At 45.6% G+C, this 23,955-nt stretch overlaps 1 protein-coding gene across 1 annotated transcript in view; it reads left to right on the forward strand.

Moving 5' to 3' along the window:
- The window catches only part of SLC24A2 (solute carrier family 24 member 2), a 239,198-nt gene that overhangs the window by 189,953 nt on the left and 25,290 nt on the right, over positions 1-23,955 (forward strand). Inside the window, exons 6-7 of the mRNA XM_087869614.1 lie at positions 6,296-6,394; positions 9,281-9,399. Of these exons, the coding sequence (XP_087725740.1) occupies positions 6,296-6,394; positions 9,281-9,399 (218 nt within the window). The remainder of the gene's footprint in view (positions 1-6,295; positions 6,395-9,280; positions 9,400-23,955) is intronic.

Here is a 23,955-nt window from a genome sequence, read left to right on the forward strand (position 1 = left end):
CGTGGGAAGGAGGGGTGTGGGTATCATTAGAGAAGCCTTCAGTTTGGGCCTTCAGTTAGGCCTTGATGAAAAGCATCTTAATAAAGAAGGAGGAGCCAAAGCCCTGCTTTCCCTTCTCTGCCCTCTACTGTGCTCTCGGCCCCTCCTCTGTGTCTAAAGGCCCCTCTCAGCACCCACCTTGTCGGCCCCTGCAATGTGCAGGAAGGGGATGACTGACGTGCCCCTGTCTTCCACCTCTGGGCTGTGGACAACCAGTCCACGCCATTTTCTCCTATTTATCTCAGGTTGGTTCCACAGGTAGACACAGCCCCCCTGGGGCCTTGGGTTTGGGTAGACATGAAAGGATTTACTTTGGGTCATTAGCCAACATGAAGCCTACTAAGGAGCGATTGCCTCATCTACTTGCCTGAAAACCCAAACACAAGGATTTATCAAGCCCTACGGGGACTCTGGGGATACCACAGAGAACAAGACCCATAAAAATCCCTACCCTCGTGGAGCTTGGCTGTTAACGGAAAGCAATAGATAATCCATAGTAACGATGATAGAGTATATTAGATGGTGATGAATGTTAGAGGAAACACGCTGGGGATAGCAAATACTGGAGAAAGAGGGGCTGCAATTTTAAATGGGCTCCTCAGAGAAGCCTCAGTGAGAAGGTGACATTTGAACAAATACTCAAAGGAGCTGAGAGAGTAAACACGACGGATCTCTGGGGGAAGAACATTCCAGGTAGAAGGATCTATAAACGCCATGGCTCTGACACCAAGGGGACCAGCATGGCTGGAGCAGAGTGAGCCTGGAGAGAGGGAAAGGATGAGGCAGGACAGCCTAGGTGGCTAAGCCCCCTTCCAGGTCCTTGTAATGACCTTGGCTTTCTCTTTGACCTGGGGAGCCACTGGCAGGGTTTTGCCCAGAGGAGTGACATGATCGGAGATCACTAAGGATACTGGGATGAGACCAGTGTGGGAGACAGAGAGGTAAAGGTGGAAGGGGAGACTGGTGAGTAGACCGGCAGGAGGGTTGCTGGGCCCGGGAGGGGAGGAAGGAGAAGGGGGCAGTTTCTGAAATATTTTGGAAGTAGAGATACTAGACTTGCTGATAGCATGTGGGCTGTGAGGGGAAGAGAGGAGCCCAAGCTGACCCCAAGGGCAGAGTTTGCTTATGGCCACATCAGTTTTATTTCCTGCCTTCTCAGTGTTGATGGCCTCTCTGACTTGAGTCTCTGCTTCCAGAAAAAAAAGAAAAGAAAAGAAAAGAAAAGAAAAGAAAAGAAAAGAAAAGAAAAGAAAAGAAAGAAAGAAAGAAAGAAAGAAAGAAAGAAAGAAAGAAAGAAAGAAAGAAAGAAAGAAAGAAAGAAAGAAAGAAAGAAAGAAAGAAAAAGGGAAAGAAAAGGGAAAGGAAAGGAAAGAAAAAAGAAAAGAAAAAAAAGGCATTGAATAAACAGGAGGGACGTTCAGCTGCACTTTTGCTTTCTAAGCTACCTGCCAAGTCCTAAACTTCAAAGACAGAGACAGGAAAGGCAAAACTGAAAACACAAAAATAGATGTAAAAGCACTATGTTCAAGTTTTCCCTGCTGTTTCATTTTTTTCTTTTCTTCTCCCAAACCAAGGTCCGTTCACCGAGGTGCGCCCGCCCCCCTTTGCATCTGTCTATCTCTTTTGTCCCTTTTCTCCATGGCTGAGGCTCAGAATATTCTACAGCAGCCAGGAGTTAATCTGATCACCAACCCAAAGGGTTCCTTCGTCACACTGCCTGTGACAGGCTTGGTGGGAAAGAGGTGAAGGAATTTCCAGGGACTGTTTTAATTCATTAACAGCAGAACAGAAACAAAATTCATTCCCTTTGCAGGAACAGACCCTCTAGAAGTTATTTTGCTGTGCAGTTTGGGTCTTCTTTATGTCTGGCTGGGTAACAAGGTCAAGGATTTTGATTCCTGATTGTTGTTCGAAATTTGTTCTTAGTCACATTAGGTCCTTATGCTTTGATCTTTTATTCCGCTCTTCCCTACCACCCCCTCAACACCCTCTCCCCTGGGGACACTCAGCCGGTATTCGTTTGCAAATTTCAGGACAAACTAAACTATATTAAAACTGTGTACCAGGTTTTGACGTAGGTGCCTCACGATTTGAGCAGAGTTTGCTATTTCCGAGATTTTAAGTATACAAATATCTGCCGCTATGTAAAGATACGACACTTTGAGGCTTCGCACCACAACAGAGTATATTCTTTTTAAGGTTGCCTTAAAACATGTGAAAAATCTCTCCTTCCCTCGCTTTGAAAATACCCAAAAATGTCTTCATCCTTGATCCCCAGGCACAGAGCTACAGTCGTTTCTGAAACCTGCCCTTCTGTGTCAACCCTTAATGCCATAGTTTATGGAAGCAGCTCCTTTCCTGCCAAGGTCTCCGGCACCGAGGCTGCTAAACATTAATCCTGTTGTGAATATCAATCTTTTTTATTTTCAACACTTCATGGGAAGGCTGTCCTGAGCATTTAATGTATGTCAGAGGCCATGTGCATTAACCTGATGTCCTATTAACCCATTGAGCCTTCCACCAGCTGTATGAGAAGGGGGTGTGATCCCTGTTTTAAAATTCTGAGCCTGAGACACAGAGGAGTTAAAACCCCTCGTCCATCAGGAAGTTCTCTGGAGCGCACAGATCATAGTGCAGTGGTAATGCCTTGCCTGAACTCTGTCCCCCCAGGAGATGGGGGAAAGCTGATCACCATCTCTCTATTTTCAGATCGCAAAGGTATCAATGTTTGAAACACACAACGGCAGCTCTATCACGTGACCTCTCAATTTCAGGAAAATGCAAAATGATCCTTTTCCTAATCGGTTTTGGAACTGCCTTTGGAGACTCGCTGAAGCCTGACCACCAGCCCCACTAGGCTTAAACCATCGGGTCAGGGTGTAGCTGATTCTCCAGGCTTGCAAGTTTACACTGAGAGACGATGCCGGTGATTCTCCTAAGACCGCTCGGGGCCATGTCACCCTTGCCCCTGTTGTTTTCATTAGTTTGTTTTTCTTTTTCCTCTTATTTACAGACTTCCTCCAATGCCAAGCGTTGTGATAAGCCCCTTGCACACATTTTCTCACTTAAGCCTTGCGTTTAACTCATGAGCCAATGCCATTGGAATCCCTGTTTAACAGATGGCAAACCTGAAGCTCAGGAATATTCAGGAACTTACCAAAACTCACCCAGCGGTCAGTGAAAGAGGCAGGGCTTAAACCCAGGTCTACCTGCCTTTAAGTCACATCCAAAATATAACCACATTACTGTGCTGTCCCCAACACCCATACAGCGGACTTGGTGTCCTCCCCAGTTTGGGACATCAGGCTGCGTGGGGCCTGAAGGTGCCTTGCCTTCCTACCCTGAGGCACAGAGGGTCATTTTGAGAATCACTGGTTCTGTGCTGGCTTCTGCCCCGGGGACCTCATGCCAACTCTTGTCTGCTTAGCCATCCACGTGACTTTTCCCAGGAGGTGGCCTGTGGCGATCCCTGGGGTGTCCCTTGGGCTGAAAGGAGCATGCCTTACTTTGTCAGGCTCTGCCCCACCACCCTCGAGGAGCACACCTGAGTGCTGCATTCTGGAGGTGGCACTTCAGCCGCTGCTTTTCTAGAAACTCATCTTTAAGAGAAAAATCCTTTTAGGCTGCGGAGGAATGCAGAATGGTAATCAGGTCATGCTAACTGGGACAGAGGGTGAATTTTAAAGAAGTTGAAGAAGTGAGTGGAAAGGAGCAGTCCCGGCCAGCCTCCCAGCATTGTCCGGCTGCCCCTAGGGCTAACTGCCCCCCCTCCCCCCTCCCCGAGAAAACAAAGAGAGCCAACCCCTCCCACCTTTCAGCAGATTAGAAAATCTCAAGTGTTGCTGCAGTGGGAAAAGTAGTGACACGCTATCTAGAAAGCCCTCGCTGACCTGTGAAAATGTTTGAGAACCTACGAAATCCCAAGTCTAGAATCGTTCACTACCCTATGCTCCCAGCCTTCCTTTAGAGGATTTGGGGAAGCCAGCCCATGAGTGACCATGGCCAACACTCTGCTCAAAGAGGTTTCCCGGCAGAGGGAGTGGCAAGACCCTTCCATGCTTTGGGGTGTCTTTTATTATCATTTCCCTCTGGTCTACATCTCAGCTCTGAAAACACTCCCGTAACCACACACAGTAGGCGATCGGCTGTTCCTGTCAAGTATTTTCTCTGCTGTGATTCCCGACTTTGGGGCATTCCTTAGTCGGGTTATTTCAGGTTGTTTATATCTGTCTCGTCTTCTGAATGCTTTCCTGCTTTATTCTCATTTTTCTATCATTGGTACACGGCAACTGTTGGTCATCTTCATTTCACAGAGCTTTAGAAGGTTCTAAGTTTCAAACAGTGACCCTGAGACCACTGACCAGTTTTCTAGTGGAAACACCATCTTCTGTTTCAGAACTTCTTTCTCTGTCTTCCGGGCTTTTTAGCAAATGACGGGAGGCCCTCTTGGGGGTGTCTTCCACAAGCAGCACCCCTCTTCGGGCTCACGGCTGCAGAGTACGGAGAAGCAGATGAGACTAGTTTCGGCAGCCAGGAGAGAGGCTGGCACCCAACCTCCCAGCCATCACAACCCGCTGCCGACCTCCTCCTTCCTTCAACTCCTTTTGCTCCTCATTTTCTGTCCTTTCTTCTTCCTTTTCACCGCCTCCTCCTCATCCCCAGGCTTTCTTTTCTTTCCCCTTTTCTTCCCAGAGTTTCCCTCAGAAACTAAATAAGAACAGCCGAATTCAAAATACCTTTCAGCATGTTGACCCTAACGCTGACCTTCAGCCTCCCCCAGGGATGGACATCGTGCCCGTCACCACATCCTTCCTTCTCATTCCTCATGAAGCCCAAGCCACGTGCTGACCTACTTGCTCTGGGCTACATTTCCTGCCCTGCTTCCTTCGAGAGTGTGAGCTCTGGTGGACGTTCATCGCCTACACCGAGGCGTGCTCGTCCTCGAGGCTGCTTTGTGGTAGCGGGGTGTCTGGGCCCCGGACTGACGGAGCTTAGAAGCAGAAGGGGCTCCATCTGGTGTCACCTTCCCACTGGAACCAGCGGATCCCACTCTAGCTTCCAGCTTCTGTCACCCCCACCCAGTCACGCGAGTCACTACTATGACCACACCCCATGACTTCCATCCAGGAGGCGGGGAGGCTAAGCGGATGCCAACCCGCCATGTCCCATCCTAGGAAAAGAGACCCTCCAAGAGAAACATTTGGGTTTGGATTTGGTTTGGTTCAGTTTGGGTCTAACTAGAAAAGTAAAATGAGCTCCCCCGTTAGTACACTGCTGGAGAATCCAGCCAACACGGAATGCCTACTGAGAAAATTGTAGAGGTTGTGGTGCCCTGAAGGCCTCACCCTTAAAAGACCCAGCCCGTTTAAAATGAGGCTCCTTTGTACCTTGAATGTTCGCGGGGGCGGGGGGGGGGGGGAGTCAAGGATTAAAAGAGAAAGCAAAAGGGGCTCTTTTCACTAATTTCTACATTTTTGCATGCTTTTTTTTTTCCTGTGCTTGTTGCATGCCTTTAACCGTTACTTATGTCAATAATGGAGAAGAAAAGAAGCGTTTTGTTTGTGGTATAGCTGTTTGAAATGATGACTTTGAGAGTTTGGAGTATTTTTCCAGCGCCTTTCCCTAAGCGGCTCACCACCGACAGACTTGACCGGCTGCGCCGGGTTGATGGTCCTTTGCCCTAAATCCCCAGGTGCAAGCAGTTCCCTCCCTGATGCTTTAATTGCAGCTGACTCAGCTAATTCGGAAAGCTGGGATGCATCCTCCCAGCTCGTTTAAAAACTTCAGTGCTGATTAAGATAGATGTTTGAAAACCGAAGTCAACCCAAAGGACTCCTGGGCTTGGCTTTCCATGGCCAAAAGCCAGTTCTGGGATGGACAGTTAATTCCAGACAAATGGCTGTGTCTCCGGGGCAGCTCCGTGTCTTTAGACCTGTTTTGGATCGCAGCAGGAGGGGCAGTTTTAGCGATGACTGGTGCCTGCATTTATTTTGTAAGCAATCGGGAAGGAGGGTAGAGGTCCAAGTCAAACCTTCCGCTGGTGGTCTGGCGGCTTGAGATTCTCAACAGAGATTTGGGCTAAAGAATCCACAAAGGTAAGAGCGTACCCTTCATGCAGGGCACAGGGCGTTTGGGGTGAGCAGAAAGTTGTGGAAGCCACGTGCCTGTTGGGTCGGTGCTTCACCATTCTCCCTGAGCCCCCTTCTTTGTCTTCCTCCTCATTGTGTCTCCTTTCCACTGCTTTCTCTTGCTTCAGGGAGGTTCAGAGAAAAGGCTTCTATCCTCCACAAGATCGCCAAGAAGAAATGCCAGGTGGATGAGAACGAGAGGCAGAATGGGGCTGCCAATCACGTGGGTGAGTGCGGAGACACTTGCATCCCACGCCTTTCTCGGAGCGCACGGAGGGGGGCGGGGAGGCAGGACCCAGCGTGGGCCCCCAAGTACAGACGCGCAACCCTGCGGCTCAGCCCGTTCCAGGGTGTCCCCTAAAGCCCATTTCCCCTGGGGGATACAGGGCACAAACGGATACACTATGTCACCTACTCTAGGGGAACTCCAAGAAGAGTAAAATGATTCTCTGAGGAGCCTAAAGTAAAACCAGATTCGAACCAGGCATTTCCCTTGAAGAGTAAAAAAGTCACTTCATTTCAGGAATTCCACAGAAAGAAGACATACACATACACTTGTGATTTAATGTTTAACAAAAGGTGAGAGTATCCTTTCTGAGATTCTTGCCTGGTAACCAGGTACTTACATATCGTATTTAGGACATGGCCTATGCCACACCCACGAGGTTCCCAGATGGTTCACTTGGTCACTCCTAGACTGAGTGACCGGGTTCCTGCAAGGTGACACCACCTCTCTCCTTTCTCGAGAATTCAGCAATAGCAGCCCAGGTCTATTTGGGCTGACTTTTTCTGAGTTCCCGTGTGAACCAGATCGTGACATTCAGACATCTTATTTTAACTCGGAACATGATGTTCCTCCTCTCCTGTCTGCAACTATAATATAACTCACTAATTCTAAATGCAGACTAAATTTAACCTAATCTGGATCTCTGCTACAAACGATGTTTTTGCCCAAGAAGCTGCAATCATGTGCAGACAAAATGCAACAGTGTTGCACTCAAAATACAGGACACTCCTTAGGAGAGTTTCTGCCTCTCCTGTTGGCCTGACTTCTGGCTTCCGGAAAATCTTTGGCCAAGAAACAGTCAAGATTCTGTTGGGTATGAAAAGAAAAACCTGGGGGGAATAAGCTGAGATGTTAAATACCGTGTGCAGGGGGTGTTTCTTCTCATCCGTTCACGTCTGTTCCCGAACATCTTAATTCCACTTTGGGACCTGATCACACCATGTTGGTGGGGTCAGGTTTGGCCATCGTGGGTTGATCTCAACGTCGTCTCAGTTTAGCCAACAGACACCCCAAAACCCAGTTTTAATATTTCCCCAGGTACTTGGTGTTTAGTATTTTTCATAACTGGACCAAGCATGTTGGGATTAGCCGGCAGGGCCACACACAGCAGGTCATCACATACATAACACCGCCACTATTACAAACCTGGAACGATAAAATAAATTTGAGCTTCTGTGGCTTTTCATATGTAAATATATTTATGCCTCTGTATTCCACCACTAAATACATGAGTAAACAGAAACATTTCCCTATGATTTCCAAAATGTGGCCACTTCGAGCCCAGCCATTTTCAGGTAACTCTCGAAATATTTTCCGGTGATTGAAAATGTGTCGTCCTTCAGCAGTTTCTAGAAACAAACATTCTGACACTCTCTGAACGGCCCAGTAACGGCTCATATCTGACACTGATGAGCATGACGATGCTCCCGGCAAGCCTGGCACTGAGCCACGTGGCCTCACCGTCTCCTGAAATCCAAGAACTACCCAGCACAGCCAGAAGGCCTAAGCACCTTTCTATCTTGCTCCCACTGAAGTCATGGCAGACCTTGGTGGTGCTGAGCACTGATCACCTGAGGAGCTCCTCTGAGCCCCCAAAAGAAATTGTCTAGTGCCAGGCAGTTATGCACTAATGATCAGAATATTTGTTTCTTGCTCGCTTGCTCTGTTCCAGCTCTGTGCCAGGTGCTTTATATGCATGTCCTTATGTAATTTTTGCAGGCATACCCTTTGACTGTATTGTTGTTAGCAGTATTTGTCCATCACCCCAATTTCACAGATGAGGAAGCTAAATCTCAGAGAAGTTAAATTACTTGCTAGGCATCCCACAGCATGAGCAGCAGAACCAGGGTATGAACCCAGGCTGGTCTGTGCTGCCCAGTGTCAGAGAGTCCCAGTGCTTAACCATGACCCTGGAGGCACTTCTCATCTCCCAGAGGAAAACTGGAATCTGTACCTGCTGACTGTGGCCTCATGCTAGGCAGAAGTCACCCCTTCCTTAGGAATGACAGACATTTCCCTCTGTTACTTGTTCACCTTCCCTTCCCCTTGCTTGCAATAGGATGCCCAGGTGTCGAATGTGCTGAATGTCATTCCCCAGGCATTTTGAGAAAGCCAGGCTCTTGAGCCTGCACCCCCACCCCGGACATTGGCAGACTTGTGCAAGCAACGAGCCTAGAGAATTAGAGCTGGAAGCAGTGGGCCTTAAGGTCAACCAGTTGAGCCCCCTCATTTCCGGGTTCCTGAAAGCCGGAAAAAGGAGATTTGCTTAAAGTGCCAGCCTGATAATGACAGAGCAGAGCCTTGGACCCAAGTCTCCTGGGGCCCTAGCCAATAAATATCCTTTCCAGAATGTTGTGTAAAAGAAACTATCCTACCATATGTGTGTGTGTGTGTGTGTGTGTGTGTGTGTGTGTGTGTGTGTGTATGGTATGGTCCTGAGTATAAATATTACTATATAGATTTATAGATTGAGTATGGTTTTGGTGGAAAAATGTCTGTGTTCATGTTCTCGAATGGCTACTTGGTGACTTTGCCTAGTGTAGAGAATGCATGCCAAGGGAGCTGAAAGGGGACTCAAGATATCAGGCCAGAGTGAGAGAGCCAGAGAGCTATTAAAGAGAGGAGGAGGACTGAAAGTGCTGAAAGGTATTGGGGAGAATGGTAAAAAATCCTGTGCCATTTGCCGCCACCCCAGCCCTGGGCCTTACCGCCCCTCCAAGACCACGGTCTTCTTTAACCCAGCATTTTAGAACGTTCTTTGCAATATGGCTCTTACCCCCCACTGACTGCATTTGCTTTCTCTGTGTGTGTCTACGCTGTACCACAGAGAAGATCGAGCTCCCAAACAGCACGAGCACGGAGGTGGAAATGACGCCCCCCAGCGATGCGTCAGAACCTGTGCAGAATGGAAATCTCTCCCACACCATTGAAGCCGCGGAAGCCCAGGTACGGCCTTTCCCCTTGCTCTTCCGGGCCACTGCTCCGCTTGACGTCCTAACACAGCAGCACAGACCTTCCGTTCTCCTCGGAGGGCACGTTCCCGCGCGGCAGACACCCGGCAGAGTCGGTTCTCTTTGTGTCTGTTGCTCAGTACCAGCAAAGGGCCCCGTGTGCGTCGAGTTCTTCGTGTAGTGAATGAATTCACACATTCTCTAAGCCGCTGTTTCTCTACTGAGATGGGCGGCCTCGTGCATTTCATCTCCCCGAGATCAAAGTGCAGATCGCTGGGCCATATTCCAGAAATTATGAAACAGGATCTTGGGTTAACAGCTTCCAGGTATCCGCATTTGAAACTCACTTCCCGGTGATTCTTAGTAAATGATAAAGTTCGATGGCTGTTGCAGTCTAATTCTTTCTCTGTGTCTTTAAGATCAAGGGTAAGTAACCAAGAAACTACAGCCATCACACCTCGATTAATCCCCTTTGGCCTTCCCTGTCTCCGCAATTGAAATTAATCAATACTCTGGCCCATTCTGCCCATCGGTGGTGCAACCAATAGATAGCGATTTGATCTAATAGTTATAATACTCAACCTTCCACGTGCTCTGTGCCACAGACTTGCTACTGGGCGCTTTACATATATTGCCTTTAAACCTCACAGCCGAAGGTGTGGGCCTTTTACTTTCTCCATTTTAGAGCTGAGAAAGCTAAAGCGTGACAAGATGAAGCGCTTAATCAGGATTACCTAGCTGGTAGGGAGTCGAGCTGAGATTCAATCCCCGCTCCGTCTAAATACGGTGCCTGGACTGTTGCCACCACCCGGCACTGCCTGTGGACCACAGCTGCTCGCAAAAGGAAGCAGAACCACCCAAAAGTAGGTGATGCTTGCCACATTTCTGGATCGCCTCCCCACCGGATGTATCAGGATCTCTAAGGCATAGAGCCCGACCCAACTCACATTTTAGTCAGGTACCCTCAGTCTGTGTTTCTCGAACTCCAGTGTGCGTACAAAGCCCCTGGGGGATCATGTTAAAATTCAGAATCGGATGTCTCAGGTCTGGAGCGGGTCCCAGAGTCTGCAAAGCTAGCGAGCCCCCAGATGGTTCTGCCGCTGCTGATCCGAGGACCACACTTTGAATAGCACTGCTGTAAAGTGTGTGACCTACTTCTCTAGACAGAATTTTCCCAATGAGCTGAAAAGTTACACGGTGCCCGCAAATAGAAGCCAGACTACCACAAATCCATTCCAGCACTCTCTTCTCCTTTACGCCAGGATACACTCTGCCATGGAGCCTTTCATGTACCTGTTGGACGTTTGTACGTCACCTTTGGAAAAATCTCTATGCAGGTCCTTGGCCCATTTTTTAATCCGGTTATTTATTTATTTATTTTGCTATTGCATTGTAGGGGCTCCTTCTATATTTTGGATAGTAACCCCCTATTAGATATATGGCTTGGCAAAGTGTTTTCTCTCATTCCGTAGATTGCCTTTAGTTTTGTCAATGGCTCCCTTTGCTGTGCTTTTCCCAAAATATATACACCAAACGACCGCGTCATACACCTTCAGTAGATATGATTTTATTTGTCAATTACCCTTCAGTAACGCCGGAAAAGAAATAACTAAACGAAATGGTCAAGAAAGGGAGCTCCTTCTGCCCTGTCTCCTCTGCCTTCTAGGCTCCCACCCTTCCGCCCAGAGCCCTGTGGTCCCTTCGCATTAGCTCAAGGGTAAGCTGGCAGAGCAGCTTATGTCCACATGGATAAGCAGCATGTGGCGGCAGGAGGCGGGCCCCAAGGACATCTGGCTGCCCTTGGGGGTGGCACAGTCACAGGTGTGCGGAGGGCAGCGTCCTCACCGTGCCTCTCCATCTGGCTGGCAGAGAGACATATGTGCCCCCCGCAAGGGAGCACCTTGCTGCAGGGGAGTGAGAGAGTCCCACCTGACCCCTCTCTGAGCAGAGCTGTGTCCCGAGGTCTCAGGGAAACGGGACAGATTTGTGCACCACCTCAAGGGCAAACAGATCTCCAAAGAGCGCCCCCCACTGGCGGCAGGTCGGCCTGGTGGGGAACGGTGGATCCGCCAGGAGGGAGTTACCTAATCTCACTTCAGTCTCCCCATCGACAAATTATAGATAATAATGGTGCCAGCCTCGTTTGGGTTATTAGGAGAGTTACATGAGAAAATGTATGGAAAGTGCTTAGCACAGAGCTAAATGTTGCTATTTATATTATTTTGTGCCCACACTTACCGTATAATCCCAGCCAAGGTGTTCCTTCCCTGAAGGAGCTCATTTAGGTAAAATGAAAATATAATACATATAGATAGAGATGGCGATAGATGGACACACACACATAAACAGATATGAATATATATATTCATATGTAAGTGTATATGTATATATAATGTCTGGGGGTATTCAGGATATAATAAACAAATTAACATTTGTGGTAAGTAAATAATTATAGCCCAGTGTGACCACAGAGCTCTGTGCAAAGTGTGCCCGGGAGCCCGCTAGAGGAAAAAGTTGACACTCAGAAGAGAAAGTGTAAAAGCTTCATGGAAGAGGTAACATTTGACTGGGTGTTGATGGATAAGTAGGAGTTCGTTGCTCAGAGAAGGAGATGACAAGTGCAAAGGTGTAAAACCTTAAGAGGGAAGTTCGTGTCTAACGAAGGAGAAGGTGAGGAGTGAGGAGAGATCCACTAGGAAAGGTAAATGGGGCTGAAACTCTGCAACTCTTAAATCAGAAAAATTTTAGGTGTTCATCTAATATGTGTCAGGCACCGTGCTGGGCACGGGAGACGGCCACACATTCTAGCAGAGCAGAGAATTTGCAAATACAAACCAAGATATAGATGACCACAAGGGCCAAGAAGAAAACTCAGTATGGTGGTGCGGCGAGGACTAGTGGAGGAACCCTGTAGGTTGGGAGCTGCCAGGAGGCCTCACGGAGGAAGTGGCATTTGAGCTGAGGCTGAACTCCAAGGAGGCAGCCTAAAGAAACAGCACCCACAGAGGCAGAAATGAGTTGGAATTATTTGAGGAATAGAAAAGTTCATGTGCCTGGTGGGTGGGGAGCAGAGGGAGGGAGGACGGTGACAATGAGCTGGGACAGGAGGGCCAAGCAGAGCTGGCTCACCTTGTAGACCATAATAAGGAAGTTTGCTTCTTTCTAGGGCAGCAACAAGTCACTGGAGGTTCCCAGATGTGAGCTGCACTTCTAAACACATCCCTAGGGCTGCACTGCCATGTGGAGAGTGAATTTGGGGCAAGAGGGTTGTAGACCAATAGTGGGGCAACAGCGTCACCGCAGGAGTTGAGGCTAAGAGCAGATGGCGGCACGGACCAGTGCAGTAGACATGAGGGTGGATTGTGAAGGGCATCGTAGGCTCCACAAGCAGTCTGGACTTCACCGTGTTGGGAGTGGAGAGCCACAAAGGGTTTAGAGGAAGCACTGGCAGTGTCAGATTTAGAAGAGAGGAAGACAGTGCTTTCAGGATGCTTAAGAAGGGGCCAGAGTGAGGGAAGACTGGATACAGGGTGGCAAGGGAAGAGCCTCCCGGTTCAAGGATCAGCAGAGTATGATCCATGGCCAAATCTGGCCTGCAGCCTGTTTTAATTCAACCCGTGAGACAAGAATGTTTTTATATTTTTAAAAGTTAAAAAAAAAAAGCTGTAGCAGCATATGTGACAGAGACCATATGGACCACAAAGCCTAAAATATTTACTATCTGGCCCTTTACAGGAAAAATTTGCCCACCCCTAGACCATCTGCAGTCTTGAAAGAAAGAAAGAAAGAAAGAAAGAAAGAAAGAAAGAAAGAAAGAAAGAAAGAAAGAAAGAAAGAAAGAAAGAGCTCTTCTTGTATTAATATGGAATGATTTTCAATATATGTTCAGTGAAAAAGGGCATACTGCCAAATCGTACCCAGTCTAGGATATGTGTATGAGGGGAGGAAATGGAGGGAAATAACATACGTATTTGCTTGGGATGCTACTGAAAAAATTGGTCATGCTGACTACCTCCTGAACCAGGACCTGGGTGATGGGGAACCAGAGTAGCAAAGAGTCTTTCCAGTATGCAGCTTTCTACAGCTTTTAAATTTTAAACCAGTTAACCGTATTCCCTATTCCAAAAAACGCCACAACAATAAAAATAATAATAGGTTAAATTAAAACAGAATCAGTATGCTTTAGTGGTTTAAGATCAAAGACTCTGGAGGCAGACCACATGAATCCAAACCCCAGATCCACCACCTATCTGCTCTGTGACATTGGTCACCTTAACCTCTCTGTTCTCCATTGCCCTTCTCTGTGAAACGTGGATAATAACCCTATTTCATAGCATTGCGGTGAGAATAGAATGCTCTTAGAACAGTTCTTGGCACATAGGAAACACTGCCTGGGTGTTTGCTATGATTAGCTGAACTTAGTAAAACTTAAAAAATGGTATCTATCAAGTAGCCCAGGTGACAAGGCCTTAGACCAAGTATTGGCTGTGACATGGACGGCAATGGCTGGATCTGAGAGCCAGGTCTGAGGTGACATTGAGCAGATCTGGACTTAGGGAACAAGAAAGGAAGGTGGAGGCGATCCTGAGGTTGGCAGGCTGAGGACACTGGGTGATGGGGTACGTTAGGGCTAGGGTTCCAGAATCAGACTAAAGAGGTAACGTCAGCACGTCAGCTTCCCCAGAAACGATTCAGTGCCTTTCCGGTGTTAGTTTCATCTCGTTCCGAGTTGTATGTTTATCACGCTACATGAAGAATGAGGTGTGCATCCTGACTTTATTAATGGAAATTCTGAGCCCCGTGCACCACGCACACATTCCTGGTGTTCTCCGGAGACTTGAGCCTGTCTCGTGTAATTAACCTGCTGTTTCAAAATCCCTACTTACAAGGGAACTAATTTTACATTGACACCTCATCTCTGGGAGCTTTCTCCAGTGCAGACTTGACGCTGGCAATGAAGAACACTTTAAAATAGTCTCTTTCACAGAGGGAGCCCCCTTGCAGGACGTTTTTTGCTTCATTTGTACGTTCTCTGGAACCAAGAAATAATTTGATTTGTAAACGGCTTCGTGCTAATTCTCTCCTCCCGGTGACTGCTGACACAGGGCAGTCATTCTAATGCAGAATGGATTCGAGCTGCCGCAGAGAATTTGCCGAGCCTCCCAATTTTCAGTGTTGGGACTTTATCCAGGTTCGGAAGACAATTGAAAGAAACAGTCTGTCCCGTCCAGCATTTTCGTACACTTTCCTTCTGCCGATCTAGACAGTAGCCGGGTGACGGCACTTAGGCAGCTTGCTGCATGAAACTGCCCAACCTTGATGCATGTCAGTGCTCAGTGCACGACACGGCAGAACGAACCGTTTAAATACACATTCACGGTGACAGGGCAGAAGGGGCAATGCCTTGCAAACATCTTAGATTCTGCAATCTGAAAGTCTGACTTTTTTTTTTATTGTGTCCTACATGTTCATGTATCGGGAGCTGGGTGGTTGTTTGTTTTTTTTTTTAATATGTTGCAGGTTTTATTTCATTTTGCCTCTAAAATTTCGCTCTGTCCTTAGGGAAATCAGAATTGTCCTTGCTTTGGTGAAAAGTTGCACTGGTACACCAGTGGACAAACAGATTTCTATAAGAAAATCACATTCCTAGGAGAAAAAGATATAAACAGACGGAGAATGTATAAAATGCATGCTTTTTTTCTTACTTGCTGGCTGTACACTTAAGTGTCACCTTAATGCGTTAAGCCCTTCCTTTCTCCTTTTGGGAACTCAGCCCTGATTTATTTCTCCCCAGTCGAGCACTGGCCATTCCCTAAGTTCAGGAGAGTTTTTAAGTTCTGCTTTCATAAAGCCTCATAGAGCTGATGGAAACGTTTCAGTATTATGTGACTAAGAAGGAGTAGAGAAAGATGATGGAAGCGACTGTGATTTTAGATTGCTCTAAAAAAATAAGATAAAATGCATAAAAAATATCTCCTTTCCATTAAATTTGGATCTTGGAGGGTGGTTTAAAAAAAAAAAAAGGGCGGCATCATTAGTAAAGCAGCAGTTTATTACGGGTTGTTCTTGTTGTTCTTTGGGTTTGGAGCTCCATCGGGAGACTTCATAATAAATTTTGGTCCAAAACGTTAGCTCTGATAGGGATTTCCAAGATTATTGAAGCAGATGGTACCTAGAATGCCCATGATGTCTTCCTAAAATATTACCCTTAGTTAGCAAACGTTTATGTTCTCGGCACTAGTGAGGTTTAACGGGGGGTTATGAACCTCGAACCTTCCTGTTTGATTCAAAGAGCAAGTATCTTTCCTCAGTGACTAAGGTCTAACAGCCAGGTTCACCATTTTGAAAGTTTAAAAAGAGCCAAGGACCGCATTTCCCCCGATTGTTGAGATTATTCAACCTCTTGGAACAGGTGTAAAGCATAATAAGAGGATTCTGGCCCCCAAGAAATGCAGGCTTTGGTGGAAAGTGGGATGTGTCTGTGTGCCTGACGCTGCCAAAGCTTGGGGAGGGGCCGGAGGGGGAGATGCAGAGGCCCGATAGTGAAAGGAAAAGAACATCCAAAGGTTCTCCACCCGACTGGACTTTTCAAGGCCCACGCCATGTTGGAACTATGATCGCCTCAGAAAAGAAACTCATTAGTATTGGAGAAAACCCAATACAAACTATCTTTTTTGGAAAGTAGAAATTATAGTGTCTTACCTAACAGACCTTATTGCAGGAGTTCATGCTGTTTCTGGAAGAGAGAACTTTTTTTTTTTTTTTCAAACCTACACATATATTTTCCTATGGAAAAGTTGAGACCCAGTTTGTGTATCTGATGACCCGAACAATAATTACAAAGTGCTTAAGATGCAGCCAGAGACCTTTCAAACACATTGTAAAATGAAATTAAGATCAGACTCGAGTTTCTGACTAAATTTGAATATTGACAAAGAATTATATATTCACTGAGAATCTTCTGTTAATAACACCATTTGTCATTGTGCTTTCTGAAAGAGTTTGAAGAACGTCTATTAATCATGCACGCAGAGTACATTAAGGGCTGACTATTAATAAAAAGGAAAAACTCTATTACCTCCCCAGAAAAAAAATACTGACATTAATTTTACTGTTCTTATGAGTAATTCTAATCCATTTGATAATAAAATAATGGGAATGATTTTTGAATTATTTTTTATGATTCTCCAGTAGCTTTTATGTTACAAACCCTTTATGATTTGTATCGGCAAGATTGACGCGAAACCCATGAACACGGTACAAAAAAACCATTTACAACAGCAATACAGAAAGCAATCCATCTTGTCCGTTGGTTGCACCTCGGAATTATTTGGGCAAAATGCAAAGTGAAGAGCAATTGCATTCCACCAGGCCCTTCAGATGCCATTTTATATTGCAATAAAATGGTTTCTTGGCTTTCGGAGAACTTAGGTCCAGACAGCTCCATCACTCACAGCGAGATCCTTTGAAACCTTGATTTCAATTCAAAGTCATGTAGAAGCAGATTAACGTTTTTTCAGGTTGCCACTACTGAGTGAAAGCTTATTTCATTTTTCATATGTTAAATTCTTGATGTTTGGGTGGTTGTTTTTTAATTTTTCCATCTATATGTAAAACAAACCATATGATGGTTTTATAAGGGGAGTGAATTATTTCCTACCCCTAGATGGGCAGAGATTTATCACTTTTTAAAAAATGTGTTTGCTACGTAAACGTTAGCTCTGTTGGTTCAGGATGTCTACACAGACGGCAATACAAATGTCTCAGGTGGTGTGCACCCCTCCAAAAAGAAGATGCTCTGACTTACCTCTTTTTGACTTATCTCTTAGAAAAAAGTGATAGAAACATAGAAGATAAAAAACCAGAGTGGAGAGAATGCAGTATATTGGTAAAAATAGAAACATATATAAATGCAAAGGCATTGAGAAGCTAAGAGAACAAGAGTAAAGGAATTTTTCAAAGACTCAAAAGAATGAGTGGAAAAAAGGTGATCTCAAAATAAATTACAGCCAGTGAACACAATGGTTTACTTCCAAAAAAAGTATTGAAAAAAATGAGATATTTTTAAAAGATAAATATTCATATTGTCAGTGTGTTTAAGTCTGCTTGGGCTACCATAACCAAATACCATAGTCTGGGTGGCTAAAACCACAGAAATTTATTTTCTCACAGTTCTAGAAGCTCTAAGTCCAAGATCAATGTTCTGGCTGATTCACTTCCTGGCGAGGGCTCTCTTCCTGGCTTGCAGGTGGCTGCCTTCTCTCTATGTCCTCACATGGCCTTGCTTGTACACATAAGGCAGGGTGGGGGGCACGCTCTGATGTCTCTTCCTACAAGAACATTAATGTTGTCATATTAGAGACCCACTCCTTTGACCTCATTTAACATTAAGTACCTCCTTCGAGGTCCCATCTGCAAACACAGTCTCACTAGGAGTTAGGGCTTCAATGTATGAATTTTGCAAGGACACAAACATTCTGTTCATTATTAACAGTCAATACGGACTCATCTTTGAGTTGAGTAAATAACATTTTTTCCCAAATGCAGCTCTCTGGTTTTCCATCATTGGGATCTAACAGTTTTTCTTCTTCCAGACTGTCCTGTTTTCATTCCCTTTTCAAAGAGAAAAACCTAGCAAATGGCAAATGAGGTTTCCCTTAGCCATAGCGCCCTTAGCTGACCTGTCCCAGAACTCTGAGTTTGCTTTCAAAATGAATCACAACACACCTTACTTGGCAAATCCTGACCTATGGCTCTGGTGTCCCTCAAATTTATTTTTTCTTGTGTCACTTAGAGATTTTGAGTACAGATTTTTGGGTCTGTGAGACCGAAATGATCCACAACCCAGTAGTGAATATTTTTATAGGTTGATCTTTTTCATATGCCAATTTCAAGCATGATGTTCTATTTCTGTAATAGATACAATGAAGTGGGCCACCAGTATGTTGACCCCACTAATGGACCAATTAATTTAAGGAAAAATGGAGAAGAGAATCACTTACCATCCGTCCCTGAGCCAGATGGTATTTATGGGTGGGAGTTTATCATAAATTTCTATCGCTATTTCCACTTCTATTTAAGCCACCTAGTCTACGGCATTTTGTAAAGGCAGCCCAAGCAGACTAATACACTAATCATATGGTAATTATCTTTTTAAAATATCTCATTCTTTAAATTTTTTATTTATTTATGGGGGGGGGCGGAGAGGCAGAGGGAGAGGAAGAGAGAGAATCTCAAGCAGACTCCGCACTGAGTGTAGAGCCCGAGGCAGGACTCATGTCCCACAACCCTGAGATCATGACCTGAGCCGAAATCAAGAGTCGGATGCTCAACCGACTCAGCCACCCAGGGGCCCCTAAATATCTCATTTTTGAATAGATTTCCTTTGTAAAGCACTGGTGTGATCTGAGTTTACAAAATGGAGAGCACTGTAGAATGTTTCTTGGGAGATACCTTTTACTTGCCAAATAGTCGTTGATTTCAGAGACCTTCACCGTATTAAAATGTGACGGTGCATTTTTGGCAACTTTACCTTCGAGAGTTCCAACTCTGCTATTGTTTTTAGCTCTGCACAAAACACAGAATCAAGGTGTCACAATATTATGAGTCTTGCCATCTGCTCGGAAGCTCTGTTTCTGATAGAAAGTCTACTTACAGCCTACCTACTGAAATAAAATAGCATTTTCTCCGTAGAGCCGTGGAATTTTCCCTTTCATCCTATTTATAAAGGCCTTCTATTTAGTCATCTTACCTAAAAGGAAAATAAATTAGATTGTTGACATCACTGCCGTCAATGAACACTCAGTAAATGTTGGATGAATGAGTAGATGGAGGAACACAATTATTACAGTTTCTACTTTTATGTCAACTAATTGAATTATAGAATTTTATTGCTGGAAGCATCATAATTCACTTAGTCAAACTTCTTTCTCCTAGAGGTCTTTGAAGAAATTATCTTCCTAAACACTCAGTAAATGTTGGTTATTAGTATTTTTTTTCATGAGTGTTCACTATGTACCAAACACCATTTTAAGTGACTTTCATGAATTATCTCAGTTAATTTTATAACAGCAATAATGTTGTAAAAGACTGTTCTGGAGCAGAAATGGGTCTTTATCTATTAATCCCTTCTCCAGCAATTCCTTCATTAGGTAAGGCACTTCAAGATTCTTATCTCTCTCAGAGCCTCCCCCCACACACACACACTGTACAGGCACACACACCTTTTCAGTGGTTCCCAAGGAAACCTAATTGGTAAAGTAAAACATGCCATCTTTGTCAAAGAGAGTCTTTTTAATGCTTCAATAGTGAAAGAGGACAGAGGTAGGAGGAGAAGCAGACAGTCCCTGTTTAAAGCCGATGCTGTTTTATGGTCCGTTTTCTTCCCCTGAGGTTCTCCTGGCCTTTGAACACTGAATGCTGGAGTCTGGAAATAACCCCCCTCCTATTTCAGTTCTTGCTAAAGTCAGTATCAAGAACGTTTATTATTGTAAAGGGCTTAATTCGTCTTCTATGATGGCCCCTAGACGTGCATCTTAGAAGTAGCTAGGGCAAGATTATCCTCAGTGATGGGAATCGGGGCAGCATCAGGCAATGAAGTGCACGTCAAATCTCAAGCCCTCGTTTTGGCCATGGTGTGGCTTGGTTGTCCCCTCCCCCCACATGAAGCCCGGGCAAGATTTCAGTACTTGTTCCTCGGACAGAGATGCTAAAGAGCAAGTCTTTCTTCTTCACCTGCGTTTGAAGTCCCGGCATCCATTGATATCAGCCCCACATTTCATTTTTAAATTTGTACCTGGCACCTTGGAGATCTTACCCACAGAGAGAGAGGAGGAAAGAAGGCCTCACAGTGGCCCCTGCTATCCACATACCCCCAAATCTGCTCTTCATTTCCGCTTCAAAGCTGTCCTGGATGTTATAACAAGAATGCTGTAGCACGAATAGCTCAGAAACAACAGAAATGTATTTCTAACAGTTCTAGAGGCTGAGAAGTCCAAGGTCAAGTGACAGGTGATGGAATCCACTTCCTGGTTCATAAATGGCCATTTTGTTTACTGTGTCCTCACGTGGCAGAAGGGGCAAGCTAGCTCTCTGGAGGCTCTTTTGTAAGAACACTCATCCCAATCACGAGGGCTCTGCCACCATGACCTAATCACCTCCCGAAGGCCCCACCCCCTAACACCCGCACCCTGGGGAGTAGGACTTCAACATGAATTTCAGAGGGACACAAACGTTCCATCTGCAGCAGACTCAGAGAAAAGGGAAAGAAGGCAACTAAGAACAGATGTTCTGATCACCTTGTCCTGGAAATATGGGCCATCCAAACCACCAGGAATCAGTTGTAGGTTCAAGAAAATTAAGCACAATTATGTCAATTAAATGCTTAGTGTTTGCCATAGCTAGCATTTGGGGTTTGATAGGTCAAATTTATTACAAATAGAGCTGGTGAATTGGGCATAACGCACACTTATATTTTTATTTAGCATACTTATTTTTTAGGAGTAAGGAAGGGAGGCAGTGTGAAATGGAGAAAAGAGCCTCGAGCTGGGAGTAAAGTGGGAGGGAACTCGGGCCCAGCCTCACCCTGTGACTTTTCTTCAGCATACCCCTTCATCCCAGGGACTCGTCCGTCAAATGAGGGTGGGGTGGTCTCAGTGGACTGGGGCCCTTCAACCCTGAAATTCAGGGGCTGCTTCTCTTGGAGCCTAAAGCTCCTATCCTACATGGTCTCAGAGGACTTTGAATGCAGCTTGTCTCTTGTGATCTGTCCATGTCCATACGACAAACCAAATAACAGAACTTCTTGGTCAGGAAGGTGGTCCCACCATAAAGCATTGCAGGGAAGAAAGAAGTTCTGCTTCACGATGACATGGATTTTAAGGGCTGCTGGGGCCTAAAATGCAGTGAGGGGTGCCAGGACCAGGTGCCTTACAGATCACACGTAGTGTATGTTCTTTGGCCATTCCAGCATTCCCATTGGTTTGCCTAAGGTCACACCACCAGTTAGTCACAGAGGTGAGATTCATGGCAGGAGGGAAGAGGGTTGCCATGTATCGATCCCCAGGTCTCTACCGGGCACTGTGCACCCTACAGTTGCCTCAGAGTTACCATCCCCAGCCTATAGACGAATGCCTCCCACACAGTCTAGACATTACACGTTACATTAGTGCCTTTTTGCAAACTTTCTTGGCGTGTGATATTTTTAACATTCCTGATACACCCACCCAACCTCACTTCTTAAGCTCAGCAGATGTGTTTATGAATCTGTATTCCCACTCTCAGCCCCTCTGGGCCGTCTAGGTGATTCCTAGCCTGCATCGCATTTCTTTGGTGAGCTTCGCCCCGTTTGGTCATTCATGTGGGCATCTACGTGGCTGAACAACATGGAGATATAAGCTTATTTTTTTCTACAGATGCAAATGATAGAAACAGCAACAACAGCAAATATGTTAAGGATCATTCTCTCTAAGGAGAAGTACAGACCACTTACAATCTTAACCTTCACCCAACTTACCCATGGCCCGATGCTTTAGAGTAAATGAGTTCTGTTTCTTCATGGCTATTTAGGTGCTGGTATGTTATTCTCTCCAGCGTCATGCCACACTGAAGGGGCTCCCCAGTGAGAAGAAATCGCACTCCCGAGAGCTGAAGTGTGTCGTCCTTTTGTAGGGGAAACGGAAGTGAGAACTTCACTTCCAGCCTGAATCAAGCCCCGGCCGAGCTGAAATCTGGGCAGGTCCAGGTGACCCTCTGGGATCGTTCTTTGCGAACTGGAGATAAGATGCGATTAGCAATCGATAAAGCTGAACTTGAAGATGGCCTATATTCAGACGTCTCCCGGGTTTTCATTTTAATTCTCTGATAGAAGAGATTGCATTAAAAATGGGCTCACCTTCACACTGAAATCTTGCACAATGCCCTTCACAGACAAGAATGAGAAATTGGGTTGCTGCCCGAGAAATACTTTTCTAGCTGCAGAAACAACCTCCGGAGTGGCGAATCCAGCTCAGGCCCCTCCACTGTGAACCTGATGCCTCTTCTGGGACAAACCATCCCCTACCAGGCACAAGTAGAAATAGTGTAAGACGTACCTGCAAAGAAGCTGAAAAGATCCTCATGAGGGGCTGGGTGGCTCAGTTGGTTAAGCGTCTGCCTTCAGTTCAGGTCATGATCCCAGGGTCTTGGGATCGAGCCCCGCATCGGGCTCTCTGCTCAGCAGGGTCTGCTTCTCCTTCTTCCCTCTCCCTCTGTGATCTCTCTCGCTCTCAAATAAAATCTTAAATAAATAAATAAATAAATAAATAAATAAATAAATAAAATGGTAGGTAGATGATTGATTCTTGTGATAGTAGGCCACAAATGGACAGGCTGTGGCTATCTTCCCATTCACAAGATAAATAAAAAGTAAGTTGATAGCTCCAGAGACCTCCCAATAGATACCAATTGACTTCTGGAACTGTTCTCTTCTATCTGTAAGTGTTCTGATGGCCAGACCTCCAGGGTCCAACCTTCAGTCTTGATAAATGAATCCTAGAAGGTGATTGTCCACTTGTCACTTAGGATAACACTCTCCCTCTCCCCCCCCACACACGTATGCACACACACACACACACACACACACACACACACACACGGTTCTCCAAATAATTCCGTTCAGCCCCTGAGGAGTTAGAGTTTTGAGTCTGCCCTCCCTTGTTTTATAAAGATTCAAGGCTGCTTGCAAAAATACTTCTGAGGAAAAAGGATAAAATGAAGAATTTTGAAAAAATTCAGCACAAGATGTAAAGGAAAGGGATAGAGTGGGACTGGAGAAAGCGAGACAGCCCCCAGGGCTGTGATTGGTGGGCGGAGGTTACAAATTCGGCTCTGAATTCCCCAGTGCAAAGCAAGGGGGAAAAATAGTATCACTTACCTGAGTCATAGTAGTTCTAAGATTTTTCGAAGTTTCTCAAAAGAAGCATGACTTTTCCTAGTGCTGAAACGTGAAAGATAGTTTTCTCCCTTGATTCCTCATAAAGAGGACATCGGATTAGTCAGGGTAAGGTTCCACTGCGAGCAACCCAAACCCAAGTAACGGTGGCTTGAGTAAGACAGAGTTTTCTGTTTCTCTCAAGTCAATATAGGTAGCTCAGGGCTAGAACAGCTCTTGATGGGTGTCAGGAACTCAGATCCTTTTCTAGTTTTTCTCCAAGATGACTTAAAGCTTGGGCTAAAATGTTCCCATTCCAGCCAGCAGGAAGGAGGAAGGAAAGATGAAGGACACACCTCCATCCTTTAAAGATACATCCCAAAGTTGCAGAGGAATTTTCTGATTACCTCCCATTGGCCGGAACCTCATAGGGCTGCACTTCATTTCAAGAGAGGCTGAAAACCAAGTCTTTATTCTAGGCCTAGATGAAAGAGCTTTCTATCAATCATGCAGCTGGGCACTATATTAATTTGCCAGGGCTGCCCTAACAGAATACCACAGCCTGGATGGCTTAACCAACAGAAATTGAGTCCTCACAGTTTGGAGGCTGGAAGGCCAAGGTCAAGGTGCTGGCAGGGTTGT

This window comes from Ursus americanus, chromosome 18 (assembly GCF_024610735.1).
Source record: "Ursus americanus isolate L20-20 chromosome 18, mUrsAme1.1.p, whole genome shotgun sequence".
Classification (NCBI taxonomy): domain Eukaryota; kingdom Metazoa; phylum Chordata; class Mammalia; order Carnivora; family Ursidae; genus Ursus; species Ursus americanus.